This window comes from Melanotaenia boesemani, chromosome 3 (assembly GCF_017639745.1).
Source record: "Melanotaenia boesemani isolate fMelBoe1 chromosome 3, fMelBoe1.pri, whole genome shotgun sequence".
Lineage (NCBI taxonomy): Eukaryota > Metazoa > Chordata > Actinopteri > Atheriniformes > Melanotaeniidae > Melanotaenia > Melanotaenia boesemani.
Window position 1 is genome coordinate 32,149,867 of NC_055684.1, and position 11,326 is coordinate 32,161,192.

The 11,326-nt window shown below is 37.5% G+C and overlaps 1 protein-coding gene across 1 annotated transcript; it reads right to left on the bottom strand.

Moving 5' to 3' along the window:
- Positions 1–3,698: 3,698 nt before the first annotated feature.
- slc6a14 (solute carrier family 6 member 14) lies at positions 3,699–10,493 on the bottom strand. The gene is made up of 15 exons (XM_041981114.1): positions 10,380–10,493; positions 10,022–10,166; positions 9,805–9,936; positions 8,953–9,114; positions 8,580–8,691; positions 8,359–8,491; positions 7,355–7,495; positions 7,119–7,254; positions 6,943–7,035; positions 6,725–6,850; positions 6,512–6,630; positions 6,304–6,403; positions 6,100–6,209; positions 5,678–5,845; positions 3,699–5,534 (listed from the first exon to the last, which is right to left on the bottom strand). The coding sequence occupies exons 1-15, from the start codon at positions 10,443–10,445 to the stop codon at positions 5,379–5,381; spliced, it is 1,899 nt and encodes a 632-aa protein (XP_041837048.1). The 5' UTR covers positions 10,446–10,493; the 3' UTR covers positions 3,699–5,378.
- Between the last annotated feature and the right edge of the window lie 833 nt (positions 10,494–11,326).

The window sequence follows — 11,326 nt, forward strand, 5'->3', positions numbered from 1 at the left end:
TATGTGTGTGAGTGTGTGAAGACAGAAACATAGCATGGAGAAAATGATCGAGCATTTGCTGCCATGGTGACAAGCCCAGCAGTATCTAATAGCAACGAGCTGTTGAGAAGCCGGAATTATCTGGATGGGTGGGTGGGGAGACTGGTGAGGGTGGACAGAGAGAAAGAGACAGAGATGGATAACACAACTAAATACTGGGCTCACATTTTTCACAGTATTCATTTTCTCCAGACTCAGAAATTAAAATACAGATGGAGCCTTGCTCTTGGGATTTGCTCTCTCTTTACAAGCATGCTTTCTTACATACCTTAGAGGTTCACAAAACTAAGAAAAATATATGACATCCTGTGGATGGAGACTGTTGAATTGAAAATGAATACAATCACAAATAATAATGAGGGTAATTTTAATGTGTTAATATCATGCCTATTAAAAAAACAGGCAGCATGAAGATATCATTATGAATCAGCATTAATCATAACATTCATGTGTTGTTTTTTCAGTTAAACAGCTCTGCGTCTCTGTAGCGTTGTGTGTTGAGGAGATGGCAACAGGTTTGTGTTCATCTGCTGGCTCCCTGTGCACGGTTGCCATGGTGAAGAGAGAGACAGAGAGGAGGCTGATTGGTTTGAGGTTCAGCAAGTTCAATGTAATTTATTTGTACAACAGAAAAGAGGAAGAACTGATGTTTGTCCAGAGGTGGAAAGTTGCTTTACCGAACACTCAGGACCATTTACTGACCATTTTAAAGAACGTATAACATCACGGAGAAGAGAAACAAAATGATCCAAGAATAACATCTGCTGCTGATGATTATCTCATACAAAATAGCTCGGAGTCCAAGCAGCTTTTTGACTCTCTCTGGTGGTGAAATTTGGTGCTGCATCTAATTATCTGCTCGTTTTTTTTTCAGAACAGTCATGAAAAAATAGTGTTTTATGCTACTTTCTCACCTACAGTGACATCCACTCAAATCTTCAGTTGCATTCATGTTCTGTTGACCTATACATTTTAAATGAATCAAATCCATGTTTCTCTGATAAAAACTAATGTTCTTATGATTTAAAGAGAGTTTGGACATTGGAGAGAACAAGAAAAAGCTCAACCCATGATACACTGCCATATGAGTCATGATGCAACAGTGATGCAGCCATGTAAAACAAATGATATATTTCACTGTTGGCTAAATGTGCTGTATGGGCTGTATGGCGAAACTCCTGTGCAATATGCTGGTACTTTTTTCACACTCTTCCATATGCTTTAGCATCGAGCTGTTAAAATACTTATTTGTAGACACCAAAGTAGTATTTACAGAAAGAAAGAAGCTTCTAACAAGGAATGCCTACTCAAACATTATGATGTGGTTATTGGGCCTTTAGACATAAAAAAATCACATGTATTTCACACATTTGACCACACTGATACAAATATAAACTTCATTTTCTAGTTTTAATTAAAAATGGTTACAATTTTTTTGCATGTAAGAGCCATTTGGTCACTTTGTAGGAAGGAGTACTGAAATAGGAATTAAATGATCCACTTCACTTCAGTGGCACAGCTAGACTTTTATACATGGGGAGGGGTGGGGCCTGACTTGTGTCCTTCCTCTTTACAAAATGTCGGAAACATCTCTCTTTCATTCTTATGTCGTCCTATATAAAATCAGACTGGTTACAGGTTGTCTTCATCCACATTTTCATGCTGCAGCTTACTTAATAGACAGCTGTCAATCTTGCTTGCTGCCTGTTTAAATAAAACTGGATCATGTGGCTTTAGCTTAGTCAGCACTAAGTAACGGGGATACTGAGCTCTTTGAGTATTTTTGTAGTTTATTTTCATTTCCAATGTGAAAATATTGATTAATTGAGTTGATTTGTAGTTCCCTAAACACACTCACTGAAAACTACTCTAAATATGACATTATCTTTAATCTAGTTTAACTAGGTTAACTCTGCAGTGTAGCTTCAGGCTAACATTAAGTTAACATCAGTAGATGTACAGTACAAGCACAGGAACCAAATCTGTTCAAGAAATGTGCAGCTAAATTTGTAAAGGATGACTAATTAGAAAATCACTTTAAAATTGACTTCTAATTGGTGGGGTGACACTGATGATCCATGCTGTCTGGGAAGATGATGTCCTCCCTCTCTAGCGACCTGTGAATCACCTAAGGTGGCACCTGGGAGGTCCAGTCAGATTTCAGAGTTGGACAGTGCCACACTGGCCCCTGCTTTACTCTTGTGCAGTGGCAAATCCACTCAATTCACTTCACATTGACTTTGTGAATGTTAAATAAACACCCTTCCCTCTTGAATAATTTCTTTCCTTTTCCCCTCCAAGATGACAATGCTCCCATCCACAGAATAGTTTGAAGAAAATTATGCAAAATCCCTGAACACCAGATCTCAACCCACCTGAACACATAAAGGGTTTTTAGGACTAATGTATTGAAGACGACACCCTATCATCATCATCATCAAAACACCACTAGGTTATTAGAGGACTTAAGATGCTCTGATATCGGGTTTAAACGGAGATACAACCATCAAGAATAATCTTTTAACATCATAACTAATCATCTATTAATTCAATGTTGTTAAGAGTTCTACCATTTGGTGCTAAGAATCAGACATACTTGACTTTCAGTGTTATATCAATAGGGGGTGACTGAGACTTGGGAATTAGAGCAAGTCATCCACTAATGAGAGGTTTGGTGGTTGATCTCTGCCTTCTCCAGTCTGAGTGTCAAAGTGTTCCTGACTTTGACGCTAAGCCTTAACTCCAGTGGAGTTCTTGTGGTGTCTTATTATATGTTTCCTTGTCTGTAAATCTCACTTCATGAGCTTTTAACACACTGTAAGCATGTGTGATTACAGGATGGTTAAAACTGAAGACTGCAAAACAGATCTAAGCTTGGCCACCAATACCAGACTCTTCACTGCTGACAGCACAAGAATTAATAACCATGTCTAGATGTGTCACTTGACAAATGACGCTAAGAGATGCTATCTTAAAATGCAACTCACACCATTTATCAACAGCATACTACAATACCTGGGCTTATTGTGATCTCAGTAAAATATACACAATCACATCCAAGTTTACTCTAACAGCCACCAGAATTAACAAAAGCTGATTTGTTGTTTGCACAAACTGAGCTGTTCATGATAGCGTTTAAACAGTCATGCTAGTAAATGCACAGATTTATTTAAACATGTGCAACTCATATCCAGGAACCAACAATTTATCTGGTTGTGCAGATTTTGCTGGAAGTAAGACTCCTTCAGCTGCAGCAGTGACTGATGCTGCTGCCATTCTTGATGTATTTTTAGTTTTCATTTATCTTCCTTGACATCATGAGATGAAAGAATTATCATTTCCAACTACATGGTGACACAAATGACACAAACAGCTACAAGGCTAATTGCATCTGTGATCTTTGCTGTTGCATGAGACCTAGTGAAAATACTTTCTGCATTTAAATGAAATAAAACCTCCAGGGTAGAATTTGGTTTAATCATATTGGGAGATATGTGTAGTCGAGCCAAGTCCATATAAATTCAGTCTGAAAAAAGGTAACAATCCAACATCTAAAGCATCTTGGAATTGGATTTTTTTGTTTGTTTGTTTGTTCGAGCATCATCCATACTGATTTGTTTGTCAGCCCAGTAAATAATTTGATCACATATGAGTGAAACTGAAAAATTTATTCTTTTAGAAAATCAAAGGTGAAATACAGGTTGTGTGCAAACATAAAATGTTCTCTAACCTTACTCAGCATTGAAAGACAAACATGATTATAATGTAGAAACAATCAACAAACATCTTGAATGAGTAAATGTTAAAAATAAAAATTAAAAGCTCCCATGAATCATTGATATAGAAATATGAATCTAATGCCCATCAAGCAATACCTTACAACTCTATCATTAACAGCTTCACTTGTATGTTTAATCTTTTCACAAAGTAATTTGGACATCTGTTAAATTTTACCCAAAGAAAAGATTTTTTAAGTGCAGTCACATAATATTGAGACAAATATAATGCCACTGCCAAATTTATGGGTGTGATTTAGTTGTTGTAGGAAAAACAGAGGGAGACTGTCTGTGTGGAGTGTGGGTGAGTAATGTTAGCAGAACCTTGCAGCAGCTGTGAGGAGGATGCTGACAGAGGTAATTAGATGACAGCCATAAAGTGTCTAAAAAGTTCTGCTTCCAGGACAACAATCATGTATCAGGAGTGAAAATAAAGTCACCACAACATCTTTCTTTCCTTCACCATCTTTACAGAATACATTTGGACAATAAACCCAAATAACAAACTATGATTGAAGTCAGTTTAAAATGAGATAAAACAAGAGGTCCCTGAAAAAAAAGAAGCTGCATATCTGTTTCATTTGGGGCACAATGTATTGTTAATTAATCCATCATTATTGTAACATCAACATGCATGGTATTGCAAAAAACAAAACAAAACAAACAAACAAAAAAACAAACCTTGCGATAACATTTTTACTTAATATAGTGGAACAAACATATCAATGACAGCTGCACACCACTTGAATAAAGTTATGCTTTTGGACATTTTCTTCATGAACTTTACATATTACCAAATGTACTGCTTGGCCTGTGGAGTGTAGATTAACAATCTGTAATTATAGATTCACATATATTTATAGATTTAAGGTACCAATCCAAGTTAAATGCTGAAAATGCACAAAAATGCACAATAGTACACAGAAAACACATTTTGTGGCAACTTTCAGACACATTTTACTCATAAAGCTGATTTATCTGTCCCTAAGAACACCTTTAAATACAGATTCAGCATGCAGAAGCCACATATTTGTGTCCAACCTCAGGAGGACATTAAAATAAAACTGATAGAAATGGTCATGTAAAGGCACAACAGCCTACAAAAGGTTTGTTTACTAGCTTAAACAGAGAGAAAAAGTCCCATGTTCAGAAACACGAGGGTGTGATGCTACACACAAGTCATTCAGGTAATCCATGTTCTTCTCCCATTTAACCCAGTACATCATATTTTCACTTTTGCTTTTGCTTTCCACACACTAAATAGGTCCAGGTACCTGAACTGTTTGCCAGGTTTAGACATTAAGCCAGCGCTTCAGTTTAAACATTACCCTCATGTAACCAGTTGCCTTAAGACAGACCCTCTCACCAGTTCAACCACTGCTTATAAAATCCATTACTGTCATTTGATTGCTGACAAATCACACCCCTTCTGTAAAATACACACAAACAAACCCCCCTCCTTCTAAAGTTTAGTTCTTTGGAAACCTCAGTGGTTGTCACAAAACAAACAAAAATCAAAGCACAGTTGCAAAAGGAAGGCATTATATAACACACTGATATGTCTCAGAGCCATGAGCTTGATATCACACTGACATCAACTTCTGGATTCTTTTTATGGTTCTTCCTGTAGCGGCAGCTTTCTTCTGAGTAGCGCTCCCCTCGATGGATGTCCAGGTAGGGATGCCACTTTTCAGATGGGGAGCATAGCGACTTCAGACGCTGTAGAAAGTAAAAAGATAAATTTGAGAACACTTTTTCATTTATTTGCTTATTCAGGGAGATATCATCCCCAGAGTTTATGCAAACTAAATAAGTAGATACATAAAAGACATATTGAGGTTTGCTGCTTCACAGATACACACCTCCCAAAGGTTTCCTTTTGCTTTTATCAGCCTGTACACAGCGACAGCAGGGATCCAGATAATGACGAACACTATCATGCACCAGCCCAGAGCCAAGCCCCAGGCTGGGTATTGTACATTTCCATAGCTTGGGGGGGTAAATGTGACCACAGACCATCCCAATATGACCTAAAGAAAAAGTTAAATGAAATAAAGTACATTGATATGTTTCTTTTGGGTTGGTATGTTCCTTTTAATTGTTGATTAAACTTATGTACATGAAAAAAAGTAAGATGCTGCCAGACACCTGATAACAAAATGATTTTATTTTTTGTGTGATTCACAGTATGCTAAAATATACTCAGAGATATACTGAAGAGTGCTTTTAAGATAGAAACAATGAATAAAGATGTATAAATTGACGCAGTGTGATGTTTTCTCACCAATATGATACAGGGAGTGATAAAGAACCAACACGCTCTCCACCACAGCCAGAAAAGAGAAGATTTCTTTCCGAGCATCATCTCAAGGTCTTTTATGAAACGGTTTCCACCTGTGAAATATAAGCCGAATACACACAAGCTGAAGTCTGAGGCCATCTGCTGCTTTAATAACTGCATGAATATGCCTCCAATTATCAAATTTACCGTATATGAAGGAGACACCAATGATCTCTAAGAGAACCAGAAAAAGCAGCACCCAGCTGGCAACAAACTGGTCCATGAGAGTCACCCAATAAATTCCTGCCTATAATGTAAACACATATATATACATATATAAATGTTGACCAAGCATGACAACCAGATTTTTGTCAGACAACAACAATAAAACAAAGTTACTCTGATGCAAACTTACTCTTGTGACACATGGTAGGCCCAGGAGGTAGAGGATGGAGCATGTTGTTATTGTCAGTAGAGCCCGTTTGGATTTGAATGTTTTAGGAAAAGCATCGTGCAAGCAAGTGGTCAAAACCTCTAATGACAAGAGGAGAAAGTTCAGGATACAATCTGTCCACTGTGGGCTGAATGCTAAGCAAATTAAACATTCAATGGAAGCTGAAGATCTAACCTATTCCTGCAAACTGAGAGTCCAAACCAACAGTCAGAAGCATGAAGAAGAACAAAATGGACCACAGCGGGGAAATAGGAAGCTTTGAAAGAGCATCTGGATAGGCAATGAAGGCCAGGCCGAATCCTGCACAAGGATAAAGAACAACAAAACCCATCAAAGTATAACCTTTTCCCATATGGTTTCCTATTAATGGCCATGAAATGTGAATATCTCACCTTCCTTGACCACATTTTGAACAGGTATTTTGTAGATGTGAGCCATATGTCCCAGTATTGAAAATATGGCAAAGCCTGCTAACACGCTGGTCCCTATGAAGACATGAACACTTTAAAAGGTTGATATGTTTATAGTATTCGTCATTCTACAAATAATGAAGCTACCAGGTTCCTACCAGCATTAGTAAGTGTTACAACAAAAGAGTCCTTAAACACATTGTTGTGAAAGTTGTTATATGAAGCAAGAGTCATGAGTCCACCCCAGCCAATAGAGAGAGAATAGAAGGTCTGAGTTGCTGCATCTTTCCACACCTACGGCACACAGTGATGCTTTAGATCAAAAGAGAGCTTTAATTTCTCACACAAACTACTAATATGTGCTGTACTTGGAGATGAATAGTTGGAAACTTACCTGAGCTTCAGTCAGTTTTGTCAAATTTGACTGAGAACCAATGTAGTAGTTTAGTCCATCTTTAGCTCCCTCTAGTGTCACACCTCTGACCAGCAGGATGAAAATCACCACATAAGGAAATGTGGCTGTGAAATACACAACCTGCACAAACACAGAGTTCAGTCTGAGGTAAAGGGTTCAATGTGTCAATATTCTAAATGAGTCTGGTTTAAAGGGGTTTTTACAGAAAATGTCATGGCAAATGTGTAATATTCAGAACAAAAGGATTGAGTATTTGCATACACTTTCTTGCTTTTTCACACGTGTACAACTGGAAAAAGACAATGAATGAATGAACGAATGAATGAATGAATGAATGAATGAATGAATGAATGAATGAATGAATGAACGAATGAATGAATGAATGAATGAATTGTTTATTTTGGTTATAATCTACAGTACAAGTTTTGTATTGTAGATTGTAACTGAACTACAGTATAATAAAGGTTTTGCTTGAACAAAGGGATGTCATTGTTTCTCTTCTTCTGATTTTACCAACTACTTCACTCCGCTGATCTGAACAGCTGCCTTTTACAAGTAACAACTAATCATAAGTTGGCAGGTCATCCATCTTCCATGTGGGAGACCTGAGTTTGAATATTAACACCTTCCAGTTGTGTCCTCAGGCAAGATCCTTAAAACTACTGCCTAACCATTTTCAGATGTAAGTTGCATTTGCTAAAAAACATCTGCTAAATGACTGTATATTAGAACATAGAATAGAAAACTTCAAATGACAGTAACTAGAGAGGTTTTTCATCTGTAGGCAAAGGCAGACTGTTTGGCCACTTAAGTGTCTATATGCAGGATGTGATGTCAAATATTATTTATTTCGTCACAAAAACTAATGCAAAGAATTAAAAACAAAATTATCTCTTTGAAATAGGAACTAGAAAGTGATGAAAAGAATCACCTCCATGTACTATATTGTGCAATAAAAACTTTTTTGAAAAATATTTACTTACTTTTCCTGATGACTTAATGCCTCTGATGAGCGCTGCACAAACAATTATGGAGCTCAGCAGCAGACAGAGAGCCAAGTGCCAAACCACAGATCCTGTCTCATCTAGACCACTAGATCTCTGCAGAGCCACGTGACTATGAAAGGAAGAGAGATATCCTCAATAACTGCCGTATAACAAGAAGGTGAATTTGTGTTTGTTTGCATTAAATGTGTGCTTCTTACTCCCAGTATCGCTCACTTGGACTTTGTTCTGTTACTGGAATTGTGTTGGATGGAGGAAAAGTGTTGTTTCCCTGAGTCCAGTTGGCTGTCAAACCACTTATATTCAAATGCTCTAGGAGAGGAAATAGGACCAGTGAAAGATCTAAAACATCACTCAAAAGCATTGTTTCCCAGAAACCTTTAACCAGAGTTGAGTTTGATTTTATCAGAATTTTTCAATTTCTCAAGAACGTGAGTCACATAGCATGATATTAAATATTCATAAATCTTTCATTTAGATCAGATTATACCATCCACTCATCAAACCTCACAGGAATATCAGCTTCTACCTCATAGCAGCTTTATTCATCATGAGAAAAGAAGATACAAGTACCTATAGGTGTGCTGCTGCAGTTGCTGTCAGCCCAGCTGAAACAGCCAGACCACGGCAGAGGAAACTGCATGGAGGCAAACATGTAGTACAAGCTGTAGGCAATGATGACGTTATAGTAAATTGATACTATCAGAGTCACCATAACTGTGGCAACACCGACACCTGGACAGGGAGGACAAAACATGAAAGATACTTTTAGCTTTAGAATGAAAAACAAGAGAGGTGATTTTTGTTGAATCATGTGAGTAAATCTCAACTCCAGTCAAACAAAACTATACTAGTGTTCCCTCTGTCTCCAGGTCCATCATTCAAAACTGTGTCCTGTCTAAATTATTTGATGTTATGAAATATATTCAATACATTAGCAACATTTAATGTTGCTATTATCAAGCAGAGAAATAGGAAAAATTCAAACTATTTATTTAAGGTGACATGCAGTATTTACTGTTTGTTTTATAACTTGAGTTTGACTTTCCACAAAGCCAGATAACACATACTTTCATTCCACTTCCATCTGCGCTGCACTAATGAACAAGATATGTGTTTTTCTTGGCACATTTTCTCATAGTGAAGCTTTTCCCCTTCACTAGAAACCCTCTTTGGGATGTCAAAAACCTTTCTGCATGTTATTTTTGTAGGTGAGATGTTATGAAAATGATTAACTAACCTTTAAAAGTATATCTTTAAGTTACTTTTTGCTCATGGAGTTGAATATTAACGGCAAACCTCATTAAATAAGAGTAAGGGTTAATTTGTGGTTGCACAGTTGACCATTAACTACAAGCCTCACCTGTCATTTAGTTTTAAGACCAATCAATATAGCCTTCCTCTGAACTGAAATTATAGTCTTACCTTGGAGTAATGGCACTGCTCTCCACACATTAATTGCTCCTTGGCTGCAGAACTGACCAAAGGCACTTTCCAAGAAGAAAAGTGGAATTCCAGCCACCACCAACATGGCAAAATAGGGGATAAGAAAGGCACCTGCACATGGGGAAGGATGTTAGAAGGTTATAACGCAGTTATCAAAAAGGACCACACATGGATTAAAAAACAGATGCTGATGTACCCCCTCCATTCTTGTAGGCCAAATATGGAAATCTCCAGATATTTCCTAGTCCAACAGCGTAGCCGATCATCGAGAGGATATAGTCCCTCTTGCTGGACCAGTTTCCACGCTCAGCATTCTCATCCCCATTATCCACATGTAGATCCTGTTCGTTGGAAAGTTAAAAAATGTTACAAACTGATTGTTATAAAAATGATTAAACCTGCTTCTAATTACATGATGCATTCAAACTGTCTGAAAAACAGATGTTGAGAATAATTGTAGCACAATTTCTCTTAAGAGAGAAGTGCTACATCGGTTCCATAACAATACATTTGTAGTCAAGTGAAATTTTTCTGAAGCATGTTCACAAACCTACCTGTTCTACAGCAGCAGGATTTCTGAAAACTAAATCCTTGAAACTGTTCAAGCCGTATTTTCTCATGTCCTTTCACCTTCTTGTTAAAGTCTCAATATGAAAGTTGAAGCCCTTCTGGACATTTGTTTTAAAGTCCCAGCTCCACAGATAACCTATCACCAGCCCTGACCCTCCCCTTTGAGATGTTTGAACATGTCTACAATCCATCTTTTTAAACAGTAACATTACACCTAGTGAGAAAGTTTCCTGCTTGATGATATTGGTGACTCATCCATAACAATGAGTCTAAGCTAATGAGTATTGTTTCATTATCAGGATTTCATTCAATTCACACATCTACTGCACATTATCATACTCCTAAAATAGACCCACACTTGATTTGTATAGAATTATAAATACCAATAAAATAATGAAGCTGTGATGGGTAATTTTTATGAGTGACACCATGACAGTGGTGTGTTTATAGGTTGGTGGGTGTGGGCCTGTGATCTTGTCTTGTCACTGCTGCTGATGCACAGTAATACTACTCATTTTGGTCAATGACATCCACCCATAATGACAGCTTATGTGCAAACAGTCATTTTGTGTAGATGCGGTCACAACATTGGATTCATCATCCTCATCATCACAGCTTGATGATGCGACCACAACCCATCACATGACCTGAAAAGCCGTGGGTTTTATGGGTCAAGCTGAGTTCATGCATGTAGTCTGGTTAATGAGTGATTGCATGCCTCAACACAGTGTCCAGCATTGTTTGTGTGTGTGTGTGTGTGTGTGTGTGTGTGTGTGTGTGTTAGCCTATGTGTTTACATGACAAACGTCATCTTGCAGAACCTGTCTAAATGTGTGTATTTTGGAACAGAAAGATACTGGAAAATCAGTCTGGTATGACACCACACCCTGGGGGACCAAAGAGCTTATAAGAAAAATCATATGTATTATCA

Coding starts and splice junctions, on each gene's coding strand:
- slc6a14 (XM_041981114.1), bottom strand. CDS start 10,445: ATGAGAAAATACGGCTTGAACAGTTTCAAGGATTTAGTTTTCAGAAAT. Junction 7,036..7,118: donor TGTAACACTTACTAATGCTG/GTAGGAACCTGG, acceptor ATGTCTTCATAG/GGACCAGCGTGTTAGCAGGC. Junction 5,846..6,099: donor TCACTCCCTGTATCATATTG/GTGAGAAAACAT, acceptor CTTTTTCTTTAG/GTCATATTGGGATGGTCTGT.